Here is a 25574-nt window from a genome sequence, read left to right as displayed (position 1 = left end):
ACAATTAAAACCTTATAGGGCCGTGTGAGTGGCTAGGTGGCAGAATTCTCACCTGCCGTCCGGGAGACCCGGGTTTGATTCCCAGTGCCTGCCCATGAGTAAAAAAAAAAACCTTATGATCACCAGTTATGATCTACAGGGTAACCCAGACTCTTCTAAGGGGAATGGGCTACTTGGTGACAACAGGCATTACATTACATTATGGTACGAGTTACCTACAGTTAGTTTACCTTCAAAGCTTACAGTACTTTGTGACAACAGCCCCAGTGCATTTTCCTTTGGAAAGAGGGGAAGCCTCCTGGTGGGTCCTTTCTGAGAGACAGGGATCATTATGCTTCCTCCCTAACACACGGGGATCTAAGGTTCTCTCCTTGTCTGCTGGGGATCTGTTCCTAGGGGCCTGGGTTTTTTGTTCACTCTCCTCGTTACAAAATCCGTGTGTCCTTTACAATAACTGTAACTTCAGATTATTTCCAGTCATCCCTACTTTCATCTAGACCTTTTTCCAGTTGAATCGATTGCAAGAGGACCAAAAGCACCTGCTTTGAGTTTGATTTTTTTAATCTAGTTTGATGATGGTTCTCTTGATTGTTTTCTGTCTTGACAGTGTGTTTTCTTGCTTTTTTGTATGCCTTATGGTTTTGTTGTTGAAAGCTGTACATCTTGTGTAGGAACATGGAAATCAAAGTAAATAATTTTTATTCTTGTAAATGCACAAACCTTTCTTTCTGCTATTGTGGTCTAGTTAATCTAGACAGGGGTTGTGCTGGGTTTGGGATTTGTTGTTGCACTGGTTACAATATACTACAGAATTCAAATTCATCTAGAGCTACGTTGTATTTAGGGTGGGGGTTGGTTGATGTTCTGACCTGGGCCTTCAGGTACGGAGATTATAGCCATGAAACCGAAGAAAACACCAGCCACTGACTGAGTCACTATGTTTATTAAGAACTTACTCAGAGAGTGACGGCAGTTCCAATGGGTGGCTACCAGGAGAATCACCAGATGTGCTCTGCAATAAGGCAGAAATCGTAAGGGCTTGCTTCCCATCTCTCCTTGGAGGCCGTTCCTTACCTTAGATTTCTAGTTAGTTGGTTGCCCTGTGGCCTCAGCTTTCTGGTGTTGAGAAAAATTTTGAAATTTGTAAATTGTACAACTTCTTGTTATTATTGTTAAGTTGTGAGTGATGCTCTGCAATGTTGATAGCCATATTGTTACTTTTTTCTAATTCCTAACTATAAGCGACATTGATATATGAACATAGTTGTTATTTTTTGTTGTTGGCTGTATCAAAACTGGAATATTAGAGTGGGAGTTATGTACAATAGTGTTTATTTTTCAGTTTTATTAAGTAAATTTATTAGATTTCTTTGTGGAAGTTTTCAAAGAGCCTAGTATTATATTTATTCAGAGATCATTAAGCTTTAGAGCCAGAAGAATTTATAGGGAACAATCTAGATTAAACACTTCATTTTGAGACTCTGATTAAATAGCTCTTTTTAAATTGACATAACTGGCTAGTTACAGAAGTGGAACTAAGATGAAAAGACGCTTGTGTCTTAATCCATTGATTAGTCTGCATTCTCCTTATCCATGAGATTATCATTTTATAGTTTAAATATTTATGAAATTTTCATTCTTTTCTAAAAGCAAACTCTTCATTTTTTCTGTAGTAGAGGACAATATTACAAGTTAAGATGAGGCTAGCAAAAGTTGATCCAGTTCATCTCTACCTTTAAAATGAGGTTTTGATAGTGTTTAATAATAGGATTGTTTAAGGAATTAAATTATGAACCCAAAGTATTTTGGGGATCTCTGATTTTCCTCTAGAAAAACTAACTAAGCAGTATTTCATATCTTAAAGTACTTGAACACAGTACTTTGACTTCTTGAAACAAAACTTTAAAAAAAAATTAAAAAATTATTCTGAATTTTGATTCTGTCTTTGTGTTATAATAAACCTTTTGCCTCTTCTCTATAATGGCTTTTCTGTCATTTCAGGGATTACTTTCACTCATATCTCCTTTAGCTCATCATGGAAATGGAGCAGCTAGTTTGAAGATTGGACTACAAGTATATAATATAAGCAGACTATTTTTTTTCATTGATTTTCAGTAATATTTTTCCTTCTGGTTTCTAATTTCTTAATTTCATTCAGTGTTTACCTTCTGTTTTTCTTCTCGTTTTCTTCTATCTTCTTGAATATGTGTTTTTAATAAATAACATCCTTTCTGCTAATTCCATTATCTCTTTCCTTTCTGGGTTCTTTTCTATTGATGGTTGTTTCAGTTCTCTAGAGCTGCCAAAATGCAATATACCAGAAGTCGGTTGGCTTTTAATAATGTGGATTTATTAATTTACAATTCTAAGGCTATGGATATATACAAATTAAGGCATCAACAAGAGAATACCATCACTGAACAAAGGCTGATGACATCTGGGGTTCCTCTGTTACATAGGAATGCACATGGCGATAGCTCCTGGTCCTTCTCTCTGAGGTGTCTCTAGTCTTCTGTGGATCCTTGCTTGTTTCGCCTGGGGTATTCCTGTCTAAGCTCTCTCTCTGTTAAGGGACCCCAGTAAAGGTTTAAGACCCACCTTGAGTTGGGTGGGTCACATCTCTATGGAAACAACCTAATCAAAAGGTCCCACTCACAAGTTACCCCCATAAATATGGATTAAAAGAATATGGTCTGGGCAGGTCATGGTGGCTCAGCAGGCAGAGCTCTCACCTGCCATGCTGGAGACCTGGGTTCGCTTCCCCATGCCTGCCCATGCAAAAAAAGAAAAAAAAAGAATATGGTCTTTTCTGTGGTACATAACAGATTCAAACCAGTGCAATGGTTGTTGCTTTTTTCCTTGTTATATGTTTGCCTTACTTTTTTGCAAGCCTGATAATTTTTTACTGGATGTTGGACAATTATTATTTTGTATTTTTGAGTGCTGAATTTATTTGTTATCCTTTAAATATTGCTTGTCTTTGTTGTGGAATGCATTTCAGTTTCTTGGAATCCGTTTTTTGTTTTTTTTTTTTTTTTACTTGCTTTTAAGTTTGGTTAGCGTGGATGCAAGACAGCCTTTATTCTACGACTAATTTGGCCTCACTACTAAGAAAATACATTTTTTGAGGATTTCTATTAGATGTCCAGTGTATGAAGGAAGTCTTTCTATTAGATGTCCAGTGCATGAAGAAAGTCTTTCTATTCTGACCTGTTGGAACCAGAGGAACTGCCAGGCTTGTGTAAAAATAACCATGCCTAGTTTTTCAGTGGCTTTTTTCTTTCCTCAGGTACTTTCCTCCCTTGATTTGGAGTCATACTCACCCGAAGGTCTGAGGGCACCCCTTTCTGGTATTCAGAGCGCTCTCTCATTTCTCTGCTTTTCAGCCCTCTGCCCCACAAGTTCATAGCCATTTGATGTACTTAAACTCTGGGCTCTTAATTCATTGAGAATGCTGGTCTTTATTTGATTCTTCATTCTCAGTATCCTAGAAACTGTCTTCAAGAAGTAAGCTAGGGTTATCACTTTGTCTCCCTTCTCAAAGGGTTTACTTTCCTGGGCTTCCTGTTGTCTAGTGCTGTCATATATTTGTTCTTGCTTTTCTTCTTGTTTTAATCTAGAGAGTAAATCTAGTCCCTGTTAATCCATTATATCAGAAACAGGATAGGGTCATTCAGGACCTTAAAGAAGTATGTTAGATTTTAATTAGTAGCTGCTCTGTTTTCATTTTTGAGGAACATTTGTGCTTCACTTTATGAATATGATTGTTTTGAGGGGTCAGATTGTTAGAAAGAATGACATACTAGAAAGAGAATAAAATCTCACCTGATCATGGAGAAGAAACAGACAACCGATAGTTGTCACTATGCCCAATAACTTTTTCTCTCTTTGAAACCCCAGTGTCACAGATTGGCTTATAGATATATCAGACTGTGAATCCATCTCCCTGGAGATGTGACTCAATCAAGAGTGGTTGTTAAGCTGGATTGGGTGGAGATGTGTCTCCACCCATTCCAGGTGGGTCTTGATAAATTTACTGAAATTTTATAAAAGAGGAAACATTTTGGAGAAAGGAGAGATTCTGAGAGAGCAGAGAATGACATAGCCATGAAAAGCAGAGTCCACCAGCCAGCAACTTTTGGAGATGAAGAAGGAAAATGCCTCCCGGGGAGCTTCATGAAACAGAAAGCCAGGAGAGAAAGGTGGCAGATGACACTGTGTTCACCGTGTGCCTTTCCAGATGAAAGAGAAACCCTGACTGTGTTCGCCATGCACCTTCTCACTCGAGAGAGAAACCCTGAACGTCATTGGCCTTCTTGAATCAAGGTATTATTCCCTGGATGCCTTAGATTGGACATTTCTATAGACTTGTTTAACTTGGGACATTTTCTCAGCCATAGAACTGTAAACTTGCAACTTATTAAATTCTCATTTTTGAAAGCCATTCCATTTCTGGTATATTCCATTCCAGCAGCTAGCAAACTAGATCATATTTTGGTATCAGAGAGTGGGGTGCTGCTGTAGTTTGCAAATACCATTTTAAATGGATAAGAGGAAGAATCTGGAGGAATTGTGAGAAGCTTGATAGAGAAGGCCTAGAATGCTTTGAAGAGACTATTGGTGGAAATGTAGACTCTAAAGATACCTCTGACCAGGCTTTAGACAAAGATGAGGCAAGTGTTATTGTAGACTAGAAGGAAAACGAGCCTTGCTTTAAAATTGCAGATAATCTGGCAAAGTTGACTAATTGCTTTGTCTTGAAGGCAGATTTTAAAAGCCTTGAACTTGGATATTTAGCAGAAGAGACTTCCAAATTAAACATGGAAGGTGCAGCCTGGTTTCTCCTCACAGTTTATAGTGAAATGCGACTAGGAAGAAATAAGCTGAGAACTGAACTCTTGGATACAAACAAACTAGAAATTAAAGTTCTGGAAAATTCTGGGCTTCCAGGAAGGGAGACCCTGGAGAATAGTGCCCCGTGTGAAGATTTGGCCAAATGTGGAAACAGCCATTTCAGAGAAAGCCAGGATTGGACATGGAGTTATCCTGGAAGGATTTGTGGAAGCTTCTTTTGTCTGCTGGGGCATGATCAGAGGCTACTGCATAGAAAGCAGTAGTGTTGTGGGATCTGTATAAAGAGAACCATTACCAGTCGGGACTGAGAGGGAAAAGAGAAGAAACACATTGGAGGAAAAATAACTTCAGAGGCAAAACCATGGAGGTGGGGTTCTGAAGTCAAGAAGCCTTGGGCCAGGAGAGTGGACCCACCCAAGCACATGAGGAGGGTGAGTTTGCCCCGAAGGCAGAGGATGGGCCTTCTACCTTGTTGCAGTGAAAGAATCATGCCACCTCAAGCCTTGGAGAGGGTGAAGTACATTCCTTGGGATTTGGTGAGAGTCTGACTTCCGGCACATGGAGGGGTTGAGCATGTGCCCCAGAGATGGCAGAGAGCCCAGGTGCAGCCCTGATCCTTGGAGAGGTTGGAGTGGAGAAAAGGTGATCTCCCCAATGTCCCCCAAGGTTGCATTTGGAGAGAGGTAGGCCTCTGCGTAGGCCCTTGGAAAGGGTGGGGCTGCCATTTTCTAAAGCCCTGAAGATAAATGACTCAGATTTTGACATCTAGTGGACTTTGTCCTGCGGGTTTTTAAAACTGCTTGGGTCCAGTGACCCCTGTGTTCTTTCCTCCCTTTGGAAATGGGTATATGTATCCTGTAACTGTTCCTCCTTTGTATGTTGGCAACAAATAACTTGTTTTGAGTTTTTACAGGTCCAGAGCCAGACGAGAACATTACTTTAGAGCAAACCATGTCTATAACTAACTTTGAGATTTTGTACTGTTTTTAACCTTATATTAAATTTGTAATGTTACTGAAATGGTTTAAGTTTCTCTGCTATTATTGTGGAATAAATGTGTTTTGTATGTGGGAAAAACGTCTTTTCTTTTTTAGGTCCAGAGGGTGGAATGTGCTGGTTTGAAAGGATGTATGTACCATGGAAAATTCATGTTTTAATTTTAATCCCGTTTTGTAAAGGCAGCCATTTCTTCTAATCCCTATTCAATACTGAATGTTTGAAATTTTAATTAGATTATCTTGCTGAATTGTACTCAATCAAAAGTGGTTGTTACACTGGATTAGGTGGAGACATGCCTCTACCCATTCCAGGTTGGTCTTGATTAGTTTACTGGAATCCTATAAAAGAGAAAGCATTTTGGAGAAAGGAGAGATTTAGGGAGAGCAGAACAGAACCACACAGCCACAAGAAACAGAGAGTCCACCAGCCAGCAACCTTTAGAGGTGAAGAAGGAAAATGCCTCCTGGGAAGCTTCGTGAAACAGGAAGCAAGAAGAGAACGCTAGCAGATGATGCTGTGTTTGCCATGTGCCTTTCTAGATGAGAGAGACCGTGACTGTGTTCCCCATGTGCCTTCTCACTTGAGAGAGAAACCCTGAACTTCATCGGCCACCTTGAACCAAGGTATCTTTCCATGGATGCCTTAGATTGGACATTTCTATAGACTTGTTTTAATTGGGACATTTTCTTGGCCTTAGAACTGTAAACTAGCAACTTATTTTATTCCCCTTTTTAAAAGCCATTCCATTTCTGGTATATTGCATTCCAGCAGCTAGCAAACTAGAACACCATTTCAGGGAGATTTTAATACTTAAGGAAGTGTCTAAGAGCGGGCCAGCACTTAAATCGGTGATTGGCTTATTAAAGGAGTGCAATAAGTATTTGTGAGAAGAGGATAAGGGAAGCAGACCTGTCCTACAAGCTAAGTGATAGTCAGTTCTAAATAATAGTACTCACTGACCAAGTCATTATAACAGTTCAGAAAGATTAACCAACTTCTATAAGGAGCCTCATTCGTGTCTTTAGGCTGTTGGGCAGAATCTCCATTGTCCTCATTTTCTAAAGATGACCTCATAAAACCATTGCAGCAGGCCAGATGCTCAGATGAGAGAAGTCTCACTTTTATCAGCCTTCAAACATTCATGTACTCCATGAAACTACTATTATATAAAATTTTCACACATCTGAGATACATGAAATAATTTTCCAAAATCTGTAGTCTTCTTTAGGTACCTCAGAACTCTTAATTCTGCTATTGGGCATAGTGACACCTATCAGTTGTCTGTTGGCTCTTTTCACTTGGCTCTTTAATGTTGTAAGAATCAAGCTAAGTTTAGCTTTCACACAAGATGATCCAGGAAGGGAAAGGGGAGGGCCTCTGGCACAAACCTAGAATTGGCGCTAAATCCTTAATGGCCAGGGTCATTAAAATGTAAAACTTAGAAAAAGAGGAACCTTCTGTGGGACGTTTAAATTAGTTAGACTATCCAGATAAGCTGTAACTGGTGTCTACTCAGCAGAGAATCAGGGGAGGGTCCTGCTGATTAGTCTTAGAATATAAATATCACTGCTTTCGGTTGTTTAGCATGCCAGCCACCATTTTTCAACTAGGAGCCCCATTCTTGCAAGGTGGTGAATAAATCATTTTCTTCTCCACAGTTGGGTGAGCTTTTATTTTCTTTCAAGTGTGGCATTCTTTGTAACAATCTGACTCCTCAAAACAATCATGCTCATAAATTGAAACACAGATGTTCCTCAAAAATGAAAACATAGTAGCTACTGGTTAAAATCTGACATACTTCTTTAATGTCTTGAATGACCTAACTTGTTTCTTGTATAATGGAATAACAGGGACTGAATTTACTCTCTAGATTAAAACAAGCAGAAAACCAAGAACAAATATATGACAGCATTAGGGAATAGGAAGCCCAGGAAAGTAATCCCTTCATTCTCAGCATCCTAGAAACTCTCTTCAAGAAGTAAGCTAGAGTTATCACTTTGTCTTCCTTCTCAAAGGGATTAAATTCTTCTAAAGGCAAATGGGCTAGTTGGTAACAGCTGCTGTTACAAGGTATTTTGGTTTGCTAAAGCTGCCAGAATGCAATATACCAGAAATGAGTTGGCTGTTCAGTAGGGATTTATTAGTTATACATATACAATTCTAAAGCCATGAAACTGTCCAAATAAAGGCTTCAAGAGTAAGATGACTTCTCTGAGGAAAGCCTGCTGGTGTCTGGGGTTCCTATGTCATAAGGGAAGGCATATGGCAACAACTGCTGGCCCTTCTCTCCTGGTTTTGGTTTCATTGGCTATCTCTAAAATGTCTCAGGGCATTTCTTTCTCTCTTAGCTTCTCCCCTTCAGTTTTCTTTTTAAACTCTCTCTCTGAACTCTCTTAAGGGACTCCAGTAAAAGAATAATACGCATCTTGAATGGTCACATCTCCATGGAAACAGTGTAACCAAAAGGTCCCAACTACAATAGGTCTGCCCCAAGAATGAATTAAAAGAACATAGTCTTTTCTGGGGTACATAACATGTTCAAACCAGCACACAGGGTTACAATAGCTTTTAAAATTTGAAATCCCCACCAGGCCTGCTGACCTAGATAGCCAATTAAGCCCCTAGCTCATTGCATTTGACCCACTACAGAATAAAACCCACCAGCCCTAAACCCACCCCTATAAGACAAACAAACCCTCATCCAGTTCCAATCAATAGTTGTCTAGCTAACTTCCTTTTTATGTCTATAAAAATCATTTGCCCTCTCTAGAAGCCTGAAACTATTTCTGATTTGCAAGTGGACTTGGTTTCCTACTGCAGCAGAAGTTTCGTATCTGAAATAAAGTATTGAAATCTGCAAACCCGGCTCTAATTTGTCTTTCAACAGTTGTTATAAAGAACGGGGATAATGTATGAAAATCAGCTTGTTCAGTGTTTGGTGCTTAGTAAATAGTAGCCATGGTGGTATGTGTTTTCATCTGCTCAAGTTTGAAAATTTTATTGGGAAAGTTCAATCTTTAGTTAAAAAGGTTAAATCCATTCGCTGAAGTGTTTCAAGTTTTTACAAGAAGAAACTAAACCTATTTTGCATTTTGTCATTGGAATGTGAACTCATAACTGACACCTTGGTGAATAATAATGATAAATGCTTAATTACAAAGATAACCACAAATAGGAGCACCATTCAGTATGATGTTCTTCTAGTACTTTGTTTTAATACAACCCATATAAGCCAGGAATGTAAGATCTGCTTTATTGTTTTAATTATAAGAACAAGAAGGATTGACCTGGAGTATAGTAGTCAAAGACTATATATAGTAGTCAAAGATTATATAGCTCATCTGAAGAAGGTTGTAGATTATATATATATTTAGGATCTCACAGTTTTATTAAGCGATTTGTGAATCAGGCAGTATCCCATTCAGCATGTAGAAGGGAGTTCTGCTGAGGAGATAGAAAAGGGAACTTATATAGGGCAAACACAGAAGCGAGGGATGAAATGTTCTGATTTGCTGGGGTTAAGTTTACTTTTTACATGGTGGGGGGGAAGGTTCTTACAAAGTGGGGAGCAGATACACATTGATTAGCTTGGTAAGCTTATCCATTCTGATAGGCTGTTTTGCTGGACAGAAGCTGCTTTATCACCAGGTGTTGTTTATCTGCAGTTCTGTAGGGTGCTTCATTTGTCCATTTTCTCATAAAGACCATGCAGATAAATTGTTTCTGTCTTCTGGAAAATCCTTTCATGGAAAGGATCCTTCCCAGCAATGCCCAGCGCAGGCAGCCATTTTATTTTATTTAACGTTCTTTAAGGATTTAGTTATTCTGTAGTAACTTCATTTTGTAATAGATGTCTGACTAAATCTGTTTTTAAAAATTGAATTATATTTTAAATGATTTCTTGTCATTTATCAGACCCATTATATTATGCATACTTATATAATTGAATGATCACCTGTAATTTTTATTTTGTAAATTTAGATTATTGATGTATTTCAGATTTCTTTGGAAAGGCTCAGTTGTCTTAGTGCTGGAAATTTGGAATTTGTCATCTTTAAATTAGGTTGATAATTACATATGTGCAAAATCTAGCCTAATAAATTGATAGTGTTGATTGTTAGTGAAGTTTCTTTATAGCCTAATAATTTTATTAAGATTTTTTTTCTAAACGATTGTGGTGTGCCTGGCATCCGCATAGTATAGAGCAGAGGAGCAGTTTATGTGTTGTTAAAGACCCAATTAGCTGTAATTTTGACAGTGAAAATTACTGGGGAAATAGAGAATGAAAAATCTGGGGGAATGTACTGTAGATTATTAAAATTGAAGTTCAATAAAAATGAAGTATTTTGGGGTGATCTTTTGTGTACTCTAAGTTGAATAATTAGGACTAAATAATTTCTGTTGGCCATAAACAGAGAAAAAGAGCTAGTAGAAATTAGTCATTATGTGGTGTTAATGTGATACTTACAGAAATTTATGTAATATATATTTTAATTGAAACTTGTTATAATTTTGTTTTGAATGCCTGATAGTATTCTGTACATTATTTTTGCAATACTTAAAATTTAGAGTAAACTGAAAGTGGATTATAAACATTTTAATTATTCATCTTCATAATTACATTTTGGGGTAACTGCAGTTTTTAGAGTATAGTTGTCATCAATTTTCTTGTGTGTCTAAAACTGCTGTATGCTAGTAAGTGTTTTCTGTGTGTTTCTCTGTAGAAAAAGAAGACTCAAATTCAGAGGTCAATACCATCTATGTATTATTTTTTTGAAAACCAGCAAAGGACTGTGTGAAAGTTTTGTGTCAAGGGGTAAAGTATTTTATTGTTTTGGAAGTACGTTTAGAGTTATATTGATGATGTTGCTTGTATCATCATTTTTTTTCAGATTTATTATCTATATGCAAATACGTAAAAATGATAATTAAAAAAGCAAAAGCTTTAAAATTGTAACAGTCCTAAGAGGGTAGTAAAACATCATTAACCTAAAAAGGGACCATTTTTCCTCTCAATTCATTTCACGTTTTAGTATTCCACAGAATTTCTTAAAGCTATGTACATTTCTTTCTTACTATTAAGCATAATTATTCTAATTTAAAAATATGAGCTATAACTATGTTTATAATATTTTAAGATAGTTTTAAATAATACTTGCTTGCTATGCAATATTAGAGAATACAGATATGTAATGGAAAATTACAGTACTCTGTGATCTTAGTCCTTTAGAGCAGCATCATCTAATAGAACTTTCTGAACTTTTTGCAATGATGGAAAAGTTCTTTATATGCACTGTCCAGTATGGTAGCCACTAGTCATATATGGCTATTGAGCATTTGAAATGTGGTTAGTGTGACTCAGGAACCAAATTTTAAATTTTATTTAATTTTAGTTAATTTAAATTCAAATAGCACTTGTGGCTAGTCAATATTCTATTGGACAGCATCTCTTCAGAGTTTCACCACCGTGTAGTCTGTGTAATCTTCCAGATTTTTTTCTGTGTGTATTGTATTCAAAGGATTTAAAATTAGTTTTCTTTCAAGAATCATGTGGCATCTTTGGTGTTAATTAGAGATCCCTTAGATATTTGCAAAATCGGATTTGACAGATACATAAATCCTTTCAAACTAGTACATTCCACCCTCTGGACCCTAAAAGAAACATGTTTCCCCCGTTTGCAAAGCATCTTGACACACCTAAGCTTTCTGCTTCCAGAGCACATGCTCAACCCCACCATGTGGTAGCCAGGCTCTCCCCAAGCCCCAAGGAATGTGCTCTACCCTATCCAAAGCCTGAGGTAGAAGGCCCATCCTCTGCCTTCCGGGCAAACTTACCTCTTCCACATGCTTGGATGTGTCCTCTCTCTTGGCCCAAGGCTTCTTGATTTCAGACCTCAGCCTCCATGATTCTGCCTCTGAAGTTATGATACCTTCACAAGTATGTTTACCTACATCAGATTTATGTAGGTGTCAGGTGAGCTCAAATGTACTCACCTAATGGAGAATCAAGAATGGACACTTATAGTCAATTCCCTAAATTACTGTTGATTATTGTATAAAATCTGCTACAAAGCACTTACCAGACTGTCCCTAGGTTTTAAGATTTTGGTTAGTTTGGGTTTGCTCTTTTGATCTTAAGAAGATACCATTGGATATAACAAACAATTCTGAGGTTGTATGAATTACATGACAAGCTCAAGGTCATATTGCTGCTTAATGACAGAATGAGGAGTCGTAGACATTTTCTTATCAGCAGTTGTATTTAATATTTAATAGAATGCACAGCTTGATATAATGGCAAGAGCCAGTCATGGTCTTCAGTTTACCAGCAGGTGTAAACTTGAGCCAAACCTTTCGTTTCTGTCAGGTTCAGTTTTTTGTTTTGTTTTATTATTTAATTTTTAAAATAGGAATATTAATACCTATTAATATAACCTAACTTTCAGAGTTGTTGTCAGAATTATAGTGAAGTATATACTACTACTGTCAGGTAATAGAAACTCAGTACATGGCAACTGTTATTTTTATCATCATCATCATTTTATTGTGATTAAATAGAGGCTCAAGGAGAAAGAATGGGGTAGAGGAATGACATCTGGAACTAAACTCTGGAGTTTCACTTCTGATCCCTCCGTTTCCTACAGTAAATTATAGGAACTTGAGTGATCACCAGATTTCTCCAGATCTTAATTTAATCAACCATTAAGTGAGGATTTTGGATTAGTTGAGAATTCTAAAATAGTTCTGGCATATTATATTTTTGGAAATGTGATGATTTACAAATAATTCAGTGGAGTTGATAAACTATGTTTTTTGCAAAATCTGTCTTCAGAATTCAAAATAAAGATCCATTTCAAGGAAACTATTGGAATACCTACTTGTTTCTTGTACAAGAATTTTGTGGATACTTTGTCAAACCCAAATTTTGTCTTTTTTTGTTAAACCTCTGTTAGTAGGTGGTAAATTAATTTGTCTTTTTCCTTATGCTATACTATGAACAAAGAAAAGGAGAATTGGTACAGGTGATTTTTTTTTCCTACGAAAAGCTGTTTTTATATCAGGGGTATATCTTAAAAATCTTACTTTAGAATTGAGGAAGTAAAGTAGCTGCCATATTATTCATGTTCTAAACTCATAGGGCTGTTCATCAGACTAGAGTGATTTTATAAAAATTTCTAAATTTTGGTTGAATTTTAATCTGGTTGTCATGACACAGTGACATTCTAGAGGCAGATATACTGACAAAGAAGTATCTTGACAGTCTTTTCAGGGAAGGAGACTAGGAAATAAAATAGAAAATTCGAAATCATAGCTACTTGAGACCACTTAGGGAGTAATCAATACCTCTAGAACAAGTCCTTCTATAATTTGGCTGTCATTATTATAATAATATGTTATTATTATTTTATCATTTTTGACCTTGAAAGCGGGACTTTCTGACAGCATAGTTCTACTAATTAATAGTCATGTAATACAGTATTTAAGAAAATCTCAAATCCTGTCATTCATTTTAGGAAGATGTTCTTAAGAAATGATGAGATCAAGAGGAAGGGAATGTGAATAAATGTGAGAATATAAATTTTGGTGTTTAATGAGGGAAGATTCACTTACTTGGAAAGATAATTTACATATTCTTTTTCTCCTGAACTAGAAAAATATATATTACAGTGCTGTGTTGAGCTGAAAAAAAAAAATTAGTTTAATGATTAACTTGTATGTGACTACTAAACTACACTACCAATATTCTCTGACTCCCCATCCCTCTAAACAAAACAAAACAAAAATAAACATAAGTGTCTAAGACTTCAGGCTGCTAGATATACATAGACGATTTTTGCCACAATTCTTTGAGTTACTCATAATTTAATTTTCTTGAGTTATAAAAATATGTTTTTATGTGAAATAAATTTCTTATTTCAGAGGAACTCTTTCCTTTCTATAAAGCAATATACTTTTAACATTTTCAGAGACTTCAAGAACCTTGGCCAGGAAATAATGGTCTCCTTCCTTTCAATTTGCTAACATAATTGAGGTTGTCTTTCCTTTCTTCTCTCCTTATAGTTTTAATAAGCAAGACATTGAAGTGTAATTACTTCACGGAAGAAAAAGCCATTTTAGTCAATGATAAAGGAAGGGCTCTAGCATCTATTTTAAGCGTCAACTAGCTGAGCAACTAAGTGCATACTTAATTTTTATGAAAGACAGGACTAGCAGTTTAGTGAGGATGACTGTCCTAGGGTGCGGGAACCTCCTTATGCATACCCAGTACTATGTAGATAGACATCAGAGGTTTTTTTTTAACTTCTTATATTGAAATACTTCAAATTAATGCGAAAGTAATACAAATTCCACAGAGAACTCCAACATACTTCTACCTCCATAACCTCCAGATACTCAAATCAACCAGTTTTAACATTTTGCCACATTTTTCATATCATTCTATCTATCCATATATGATCTGTCTTTCTGTATATCTATTTATCAGTTCATTTCTGAGCACTTCAGTGTAGGTTGTATACATCGCGTTCCTTGAACACTTGCATTTCCTAAGAGTAAGGTATGGTAGGCTTGAATTAGGTCTTGCTAATATCTGGCTTTGAAGATTTTGCTCTTGTTGCGTGGTTATGGTTTTAAAAAACATTGAGCACTGTGGAAGAGTATAACCTGAAAAGCAAAAGACCCCCCCTTCACCCCGCCTCTGAACTTTTTCCCCTCTTCCAGTCCCATTCTTCAGATAAAATTGCTGTCATATTTGTGTTTTTTTATATCCTTTCAGCTTCTATGTGTGTGTTATATATAACCTAATGTGTGTATATTATTTTGGTTTTCTTTTTCACCCAAATAGCTAACATCCATAGGGTTTGCAAGTTGCTTTATCTTCAGTTAACATATTTTGTACATCTTAGAGGACGATTTAAAAAATAAGTGAGTATTAGGGATTTGTTTGCTTATTTTAAGTAGATTCTCATCTTCATCTTTTAAGATTCTTATATTTATTAAATACTTACTTGAGAAACAATATAAAAGGGTTATAAGATGAAGAATTAACAAAGCCAGTACAATTACATGTACAAGATATACACAGTGTATTAGACATTAGCATTAGGCCTAACTGACATATGAAAAACATTTTCTGCTATTGAAATAAATTTTAGTTAGGTATTCATTAAAATAGTACTAAACTAGCCAATAAGTATTTGTCAGAAAACAGAAGATGTTAATAGTGGTTAGTTAGGGTTTTCTCCTTTTTAAATCATGATGTTGAGAAGACTGAGATCACAATTTAATTTAAGTTCTTTCTGGATTTGAAATCAATGAACGTTGATCATTTGAGGGTCTAATTAGGCTCTTTATTTTAGGGTTAGTAGTATCATAGTTAAAGATAGTTAAAGATTGTTGAACCCAAAAGGTAGAAACTTTTTGCGTAAGTGTAGTTAACATCTTTCTTCTTTGTCACTTGTGTGTTCCTTTAAACTTAGCTCTGTATTTGAATACAACAAAAATTCTAAAACAATAAAATGATTTTAATAAAATTTAACCCTTGATTTGCTAGACTATTATATATTTTACAGGAATACATGTTCCAATTGGCTTCCCTTCCTAGAGTTTTTTTCAGTTTTTGCTTTCATTTAAAGAAATGTTGACATTTACTGTGTGAATATAAATACAGGAACAACCTTTCCACAGCCTTGAAAGTTAATATTTTATCACAAAACGGTCAGTTTTATGGACATTTCTTCTCACCCCTTTAAGATTTAGTTTTGAAAGAGATAGAATATATCCTGACTAGGGAGTCAGGAGATCTGGTTCTTGTCTTGGTCTATGATTAATTAGTTGTGTATGACCTTAGAATAATCTTTCTTGCCCTTACTTTTTCATCTGAAAAATGAAGGTTTTTGATTGCATGATCTCTTAGGTCCTTCTCAGTTCTAAACTGCTAAGAGTCTATGAAGTAAGTCTTAATATAATAGTTGCACAATCTATTTTATTTACGACTCCATGAAGGTATGCTATATATATCAGTTTTCACCCAGAAACTTGATTTTTCATTTAGTTGTCTAAATACTCTCTTAATGTTTTCTGTGTTCTGATTTGCTAGTTTTGGAGATATTGCTGTGAATAAGACAGACCCTTGTTGTGCACTGGGTCCAATGAAGAAGACTATAATTAAACAACTCTTATATAAGTAATGCTATTACCTAGAATAGGATGTTATTAAGAAGACTGAATAGCAGAATAAGAATATGTAGTGGAGGGATGATCACAGGGATGTTGGGGGAGTGGATCTGTTAGACAGTAACACAGGAAAAAGACCCTGATTGAAGAATCTTGGAATATTTGGGAAATTAAGACAAGTTAGAATATCAGGGTGAGACATCCAACATGTGGCTGATGAGGTGTAGTAACTTGTAAGGATTTTAAGGATTATGGTTTTTAAGCTAACATTAACTCCTTTATCTTAATACTGGTATGTTCATTGTTTTGAATTGTTCAACTGATGCAGAATACCACAAGATACATTTTTTATATTAGAGAAACATTTTCCATCAATCACTACTCTGTTCTGTGCCTCACAGGTTACTGGCATTTCCCTGCCCCTTCTCATTGCTTAACAGTGTTTTAAAATATGATAACTTAATAATTTAGCTAAAAATTGTTTAAAACTTGTTAAAGTCACATAAGTTTTTCTGTTTGGATTGTCAATTTCATATTTTCTGTGCTCCTTTTCTGCTCATTTAGTACAATTTAAGAGTTTAATGTATTATCTATTAAAATTAGCAAGTTAATAGATTAGTTTTATGAGTTGCATTTATGTTACTCCCCTGTTGGTTTGCTTATTTCACCAGCATTTCCTTTCTTTATAGGTAATATTAGCATGTAAAAAACATATTGTTAGTATAGCAAGTAAGTGATATCTTATTTTTTGTGTGTCTTTTAAATTAATTGTTAGGTGTTGAAGGAATTTATTCATGTTTAAAAGACCTACATTAATTTTATTTGTTTTTTTCTTGAGACTGATTGTAGTAGAAATATTCCTATTGGCTGTACCAAACAGGGCATTGTTTAATGACAATAGTTCACTCTTTGTAAGACTTGTTAATACAGACCTAAAAGGGAAATGACCCATTTGCTGAATCTGAATATCTTAAGTTGGTTCACAGATTTCAACTATGTCAAATGTATTTTTATTTTTATAACATTCATGTACATGCACTGTTAAAGTCTCACCACTTTTAATGGAGTAGTTTTCTTTCCAGGCTGGTCTTTGTTTAGTAGTTTAAGATAAGCACCTTCTCTTGTATATGGGAATAGGAATATATTCTTAGCTTTGAACCATGTAATTCTCACCCTTTTTGGAATTGTTTCAGCTATTAGTATGTTCTTCTCAGAAGTGTAGAACTTACAGTACTGCATATTAATCTCATTTTCAACTCTCTCTAATGAAGTGTCTGTACAACCTTATGCTACATTTTGTATCTGTCTTGTCCTTCATGTATTAAAGTTAATTTAAAAACCATTATGATTTGAAAATCATGGGAAATGGGTCTTAAGGGCCATTTATTATTTTCCTCTTATTTACATCTATATTTCGGCTTTTACCAGTATTAATCCATTCATTCAGTAGATATTTGTTGAACACTGAGTATGGGCAGAAGCTTTTGCTAGGCACTCTTATGGGGTATGCAAATGGATATAAAACATTATTCTTAGTCTTAAGGAGCTTATAGGATAGTAAGGGCATTGACAGGTTCACAAATAAGTAATACACAATATTAAAAATGCCAAAATGCTATATAGGAGAGTTCAAAGAAAGGAAGAATTACTTTTTCTAGGATAAGGATTGTCTAAATAGAATACACAAATAAGTATCATTTTTAGGCCAGGCTTTGAAAAATGGATAGTTCAGATATGTGTAAATGGGAAAAATGCTATTTATTCCTAAAGTGGCTCAGTATAAGGAAAGAATGTATGTGGAAAAGTACTAGGAATATAAGAGACTCTCATTTGTCTAGAATTGAATGCAAGTGTATTCGAGATAAAACAGGCAAAGTCAGTTGGAATGAGATAATAGAAGACCTTCAGTGCAATTTATGTATATATATTAAAATATAAATCCATGTTTATAAATATAATATTATGTATTTTATTTTTCTTTCCTTAAAAATTATTTTTGGTAATTTCCATGGTCCCCAATGTCTACTATAAGAAAATCTAACCTTTTGCTGAATTTTGTGTAACTAATGTTAGAATAGACTTGGAAATATTTTCTAATCGGTAATGCTCTCCAGCTTTTAATCATTTATTCTCCTTCTTTAAATGTTTTACTTTTCTGTAATGCAGTTTTCATATTGAAAATAGATTAGTTGTTACGTTCTCTCTTCTTAAGCATAGGTAACATAAAATGTTGAATACTTTAATGCTTAAATCAAATTAGAGATCTGTATAAAAATACAGGTTATCAGTTGTTTATGTAGCTCTCCTGAATATTTATTCAGGGCATTGGTAAATAAAGCTTCAATGTCCACATTTTTTTCAAAAAGTTTTCTCTGTCATAAAATATATTTTTTTTATAAAAGTTTAGATTATATAAACAATGAAAAAATAAAATTATTCATTTGTATCCTTAACATTTGTATTTTGTCTATATCCTTATGATATTTATGTTTGAACACATTCGTTAGGCAGAATAGAGAATAACTGAGGTAGATTATTTTCTGTTTACTAAATATTTAGAACTGATAAGCCAGTGTTTTCTCTAGTTTTACTTAACTTCCTGTAATAGTTTGATTAAACAATTTTTAATCTTTGAGAAAGTTACCATTTAAATCATAATGTATTTGTCTGAGGTAAATTGAAAGCATTGCTTATTTTTCAAGAATCATTCTTACTGCTTATTTTATTCCCCTTTTAAACTGCCTAAAGTATAGTGGAGGCATATAAAATCTTCAGTGAGATGGAGGATTTTCTCCCATTAATTATGAAGAATTGTGGTTATTTGGCATTATTACCCCATACACAATTATGTTTGCCGTCTCACCTGAAGAAAAAGTATACTGGAACTAGGTAGGGCCAAAGATTTAGAAAGACAACCAAAGATCCTTCTTTTGATTCTCTCAGATAGCTTGTTTTTGGAGGGCCTCTGCTGTGTCAGGCCCTGTAATTAAGAAACAATAAGACATGACCCCTGTCTTCAGGATACTTGCAGCCTAGTTTGCAAATCTGAATAGAGAATTCTGAGGCTTAACATCAGGCCTTTATTTGTAGGAGACAAAACACGATACATTATAATTTCCTCCTGTTAGAGAATAAAATTATTGAAGAAGCTGACCTAAAGTCCAGAAATTCCTATAAAATTTTGATGCTAAAATTAAAGTAATGAGATACATGAATAAGCCAATCAATAAATATATATTTGTGTATGCACATATATATATGTGTGTAAGTATGTGTGTATAAAATGCAGCAAGACAAAACTCTGAATTTTATGTTCCTGTATCTAAAAAATAAGAGGAGAGAGATTTAACTAAAGATTGAGAAAAGTAAGAATAAATGGAGAATGGCTTGTTATGACTATTATAAACCTAAGTAGGAGGAAAATAATCTCTTTTCTTATTAGTATATACATGAAAAGTTTTGTGTCTTATGCCCTGGATTTACATGCACAGATAAAAGTTTTGGTCGAAACATGGAGTTTTTGCACTAGCATGCCTTTCTTAAGGTAGTCTCTAAGATACTGTTTAATTATCTGTTATCTCTTCATTGTGTTTATTCATCCAAAATTATTTGCATAAAGTAAAATAAACATTCATTTTTGAAGTTCCACTAAATAAATTTTCCTGAATGATTTGTTAGTGTTTGCTGGTTCGTTAAGTAGTGCAAAGGTGATCAAGCCTTCATACTAGAAGTCCATTTTAGAGGAGGTGGTAGTTTAAAGCTTGTATTCAGAAAATATTAAACAGGTCTGTACTAACCAATTTCTCGTGTTATAAAAGTGATTCTTGTTTTGAAATAATAGTAAAATAAGAATTTTTATAACAATACAGAATTGTAGATATTTTGGTTTTTGATCTAAAAAACTTTTTTTTGCACATAGGACACCATTGCATTGACTGGGTTTGTTGTTTTATTAGCATCTTCAGCTACAGAGATGGTAATCATTCCTTATTTTTGAAAGCATTTGAAGACTTCAGATCAACTGTTTATGTAAGTGTGCAGTTATTAGTTTTTAAGCATATTTTTAATGAGCTAAAGTGATTGAGTAGAAGTATTTCTGCAAATCTGCAGAGAAGCTAGCTAGTCTGTCTGAATTACTTTAATTGAATATTTTAAGTTTAAAAATTAGAACTTTTTTCTTGGTTTTATGTTTAGAATGACCAGATGCAAAAGCAAAATCTCATAAAAGATACTTATGAATGAAATTTTAAAAATCTGCACAGACACTCTAAACTTCATCATATTTTTTGCAATTATATCATCAACCTCTTTTTTTTTAATTTTGTATTTATTTATTTTTTTCATCAGCCTCTTTTAATCCCATATTTGATTTCACCTTAAATTGATCAAATGCCCCTTTTAGGCAAAACTGATTTCCTATTCCTTTATTCATTGTGAAAATGATCTTCCTTTCCCTCCTCTTATCCTACTCACCCTTCCTCAAACACATATTTGAAAACTACCTGTTCAGTGGAGGCTGTCTATAGAGTTGGGCTGGGCCATGTGCCCGTAGGACATCTGTTTGACGTTTTCTCATATGCAAAAAAGGCAATGGATGGGCTAGGAATAGTCCTATGTTTGTTATTAAAATTAATGAATTAGACTGAAGGGAGAAATTTGCGATGGGATGATCACTACTTTATTCCTTTTTTCTCTTTATTTCTGATAAAGTCCATTGTTCTCTTGAAGAAAAATTTTGAATATCAACCCAGATTATCATTTCGTTTGAACTGATAGATGTTTATCCTCTTTTTAATTAATCCTGAGAACTAAATATTGGTGTGCTTCAAATTTAGTATCTAAGAATAGTAAGTTTGCTTAAAGTACATTTTTCATTTGACTGTCTAGTTACACTTTTTTTAGTCGCTTTGGCTCAGAAAATTTACCCACGTCACTCTTAGTTTGTAATACACCTTGCACCAATCTAGTGAATTTGAATGTTGTATTTTAAGATTGTCTGTATGAAAATAAGTCATTTCTTTCTTTTTTTTTCTTCCTTTTCTAGGTTTATGTTAAATTTGTAAGAGCTTTATCAGCAGAATCTATGTCTTTGGTAAGATTAATTTCAACTTTATATAATATGTATATATATATATATATATAAAGTTGATCTACTTCATAGTCTGATTTTGAAGTGGTATTAATATACTGGGAAGCCGTAGTCTCTTTTTTTTTAATATCTGGTATTACATTCAAATTATATATTTACTGAATAACTAGTGTCTGGTTATTCTGTTGTCTGGAATATCTGTTGATATTTTGCATATAATATATATGAAAAAAGAGAAAAAGGTTTTGTACTATATGAAGATGCTGGTATTTTTTTAATCAGTTTTATTTAAACATTTTTATTTAAACATTTTTATTGTTGTATTGTGATTTGACACATTTTATAATTTTAAGATGTTTATTTTTACCTGTGATACATTTTGCTTTTTTCTCCCATTTTTTTTCAGTTTTATAAAATTTTATTTCATAGCAATAAGAAGGCTCCTGTATTTATAGGTAGGATACTTGTAGCTGAGTGAAACTGAAAAGAAGATATATATTGATAAATTTTAATACAATGTTCATATTCTACCTATGTTCTTACACCTTTAGTTTCTAATGGACAAAGTCCAGGGTCTTTTGTATTTCTACTGAGAATGATTAGAGGACACAGATTTCAAATTCTCAATAATAGTATAATTTAAATTTGTTTTTTTGAAAAACTGAACCAATGGAAGCATTGATAATCTTTTTTAAACATGTGGATTAGTCCTGGTATTTTCTCAAAGTTGTTATATATTGGTCAACTTCAAATATATATTGGTGAACTGCTAAATAAGGCAGAAGTAATTGAAAAAGTCTCTGCACTTGGCAGAAATAGTTTTTCTAAAAACTATTTGGGTATTCTAAATTACTAGAATCTCAGGCACAGATTTATTTTGCTTTATTTTCTTAATTCTAAGATCAGTGGTTTGTACATTTTCATATTTTTTAAACTGAACTTGGATTTTGCAGTTGACATTAAGAAAGCTTCTATTTATCATTATTTAGGTTCTCATTGATTCCCTGAAAAGCAGTTGTTAGTTGAGGTTGTCTCCCCAACCCTCCTCCTGAAAAGGTATTATTAAATGACTAGGATATTCTAGGATCAGAGATGTGGTTTTTTTATTTTATTTTATTTTAATTATTTTTATTGAAAATTTTCCAAAATTTCAAACCTTCTATACCCAGCAAACAACAGCTTCACCTTCCCCACTCCCCTTACCCTCTGGTAATCTGGAACCTATTTCTGTTTTTATGAATTTGCTGTTCTAAATATATCATGTAAGTGAAATCATATGGTATTTGTCCATATGCTCTTTGCTTATTTCTACTCAGCATAACATTTTCAAGGTTAATACATGTTGCATTAGGTCTTAGAATTTCATTCCTATTTATGACTGAATAATATTCCATTGTATGTACCACACTTTGTTTATCCATTCATCTGTTGTTAGAAACTTGGGTGTTACCATCTTTTGGCTGTAGTTAACACTGCCATGAACATTGGTGTACAAGTATCTGAATCCCTGTTTTCAATTTTTGGGGGGTATATACATCAGGGTGGAATTGCCAGGTAATATGTTAATTCTAAGTAAACTTTTTGAAGAATCATCATACTATTTTCCACAGTGCCTGGACTATTTTGCATCCCCCTAGAGATGTTTTTAAAAGTTAGGAAATACGGTATTTTGTTCTCCAGTAATGGAAGGGTGGCCTTATCAAGCTATTAAAAAGGAATCCATTGATCTATATGTTCATGATTCAGAAGCATTGACTAGCCCAGTTAAAGTGGTCCGAAGAGCCAACATCAACTAGCTCCTGTCTTCCTGTCCAACCTAATCTTATTATTATCCCCTTTGATGGCTATATGCCAGCTGCGCTGATCCCTTTCTAGATTTTCAAACGCAAATTTTTTTTTCTCTCCTAGGAAAATTCTGTTTGATCTCAGCTTCTGTACTTTTCTTTTGTACTTCTCTTAATTCCTTCCTTTAAGTACCATCTTCTCAAAGGGACCTTCCAAGATAATCCTATATAAATAAACTCTCCTCTTTTATGGTCTGTCTTTTCTTTAGTGAGGAGTTTTTGAGTTTTGTTCATATCTTTATTTTCTGCACCCTGTATAATGCATGGCCTTATTGCTGAATAAATGAGTGAATGAATAGCTAGAATTACACTGCTAGGGGTCTTTTCTCCCTTAAGGCCTATATTGTCTGCTGTACTTGATTTTGTCCAATGCTTAAGCTTCCTGCATAGTTTTTAGGTTATATTTAATTTAACCCAGTGTTCACAGTTCTTCATTTCTACTTGTTAAATCAATATTAGCTTTTTTTTTCACCTCCTTCAGAAAGCCTTTCCTTACCACTCTCTCTTTCCTATTCCCATTGTTTCCCCCTGACAGACATTTCTCTAATAAACTCAAACTGATTCAAGAGCCTCTTCTGTAATCTTTTCTTATGAAATTGTCATACTTTTTTGCATCAGCAAGGGAAGGTACGTTGTCTGTTGAGGGTGTAACTGTAAATCATTAAATTTGATCACCATGTTCCAAGTATGGTGAATTTAAAATTGATCTCACTCAAGAGTGTGAGTTAATATAATACTTATATTAACCAATCTTGTAAGAGAATGACTAAAAAGCAAAATATCTGTTTGTTAATTTTTAGTGGGAAATATAACTGAACTACACCCATATTTTGATTTACATGGTGAGTCAGTTATAATCAAGAAGTTACTTGGCTGACCATAATGTCTAGGGTCACTGAGCTATGCTGGTCTCCATTCAGTGCTGCATTAGGGAGATACTTGTCAAGATAGAATGTTGGGTTCAGATATTTTATCAGCTGAGCATATACCTTTTCTTTCCTGGCCTATGTGCTGACCATACTCTTCTTTCATCATTGATGGGCTACAACTTTCTTTTATGTTATAGTGCACTTATGTAATCTTTACATTAGATTTCCAAACCCTGCTCTTCTTGTTTTTGACTTGAGTGATCAACTCCTTAAAAAAAGTTAATTTATTTTTATTTCATTTTTAAAATTATAACTCCCAGAGGAATAAGTAGCCTTATTTCCAATTGGGAGTGGTGATAGGTGGAGCCATCCGAGTCTAACTGAAATCTTTCAAGGACTACTTGATTACCTCTGTTAACATTTAGAAGTAGCCTTGTAAACCACTTTTCTTTTCCTTTTCAAAGTTATGGGCAGTTACTTAAGAAAATAGTCTTTCTGTTTTCTTCATTTACCATTTCTAATGTCTTTTTACCATTTATGAACCAAAACCTGACTATTTAGGCCTACTTAAAATCATTATGGTATTATAGAAAATAAAAATGAGAAATATATATCATAAATTTTGAAGTGATTTTAGTTAAAGATAAAAACCAAAGCCAAAACTTCTTTAAACTACATTTCTTAGGGTTTTCTCTGTGTGATAATATTAGGTATTAAGCCCCCAAATGTGATTTCTTGGCCAAATATTTGTTGGGGAAATACTGACTGAAAGACAGCAAGAATGATTTAACTACTGAAGAACCACTTGGAGCCTTTAATATGTAATATCTGTTGGGTTTCTCCTAGACTGAAAAATTTTCCTAAACTTACTAGAACATGGAGCTCTATTCATAGGACCAGCTTTCTAATTACCCTTTCAGGACTTTTAATAATGTCTTATTATATCTGGTTTTCTACCTTTATGAGCTCTTATTTTAGTTCTTTAACATTGAAAATATTTCTTATTCTGTATTTCTTATTTTATGTTCTGCTTTTACATTGTTGGCATTTTAATAATGCAGTTTTCCACTTTTGATTGAAAATGTATAATATTTCAGTTACATCACAGGTTTATTATTCTGTTATGGGCGGTCATGCAAATTACACCATTTATAAACAGTTACCTTAAAGAAAAACTTTTATCAAGTATCAAAAAGTTAGTTTACGTAGTCACATTTATAAGTTGTGTGTTGCCTTTTTTCAGGCTACAGCTTTTTTCGAATACTTCAAAGGGATAAAATATAATTATTTAGATTTGCTAATTTAAAATTGACCATGATTCTAAAATATAAATATTTAATGTATTAATTGGCTTCTCTTCCTTTAGGTTCCAGCACCTCATTATACATATACACCACTGAATCAACTTAGAGGTGGTACAGTTGTCAATGTCTATGGTATTGTAAAGTTCTTCAAGCCCCCATATCTTAGCAAAGGGACTGGTAAGTATTAGAATTGGTATAATTTTTAATGGACTTGAAATGCTTTGTTGGTTTCACGAATACCGCTTCTTCAGTACCCTAAGTCTTATATTAGAAGTTAAATTCCTATTTGTAATTGCCAAACAATACAGATGCATTTTCTTTGGCCATTTTAATTTATACAGTAAATATGATCTTTATACTCTAGAGTCTAGAAAAGGCAGTAAGAACAAATAGAGAAATTAGAAGGTTGAAATTAGGCCCTTGATTAGTTTTGATATAG

The 25574-nt window shown here is 34.2% G+C and overlaps 1 protein-coding gene across 3 annotated transcripts in view; it reads left to right on the top strand.

The window, feature by feature from the left end:
* POT1 (protection of telomeres 1) overlaps positions 1-25574 on the top strand; it is a 122006-nt gene that overhangs the window by 17772 nt on the left and 78660 nt on the right. For 2 of the 3 annotated variants that reach the window (XM_077122703.1, XM_077122791.1), the window contains exon 3: positions 25198-25312. In XM_077122703.1, the coding sequence (XP_076978818.1) occupies positions 25198-25312 (115 nt within the window). Of the gene's footprint in view, positions 1-19977; positions 20059-21073; positions 21122-25197; positions 25313-25574 lie in introns of those variants that run through there. The other variant, XM_077122946.1, reaches the window with a different exon arrangement.

The sequence above is a fragment of the Tamandua tetradactyla genome, chromosome 1 (assembly GCF_023851605.1).
Source record: "Tamandua tetradactyla isolate mTamTet1 chromosome 1, mTamTet1.pri, whole genome shotgun sequence".
Classification (NCBI taxonomy): Eukaryota; Metazoa; Chordata; class Mammalia; order Pilosa; family Myrmecophagidae; genus Tamandua; species Tamandua tetradactyla.
The sequence above is the reverse complement of the archived record's forward strand: the minus strand, read 5'-3'. Positions and strand labels throughout refer to the sequence as shown.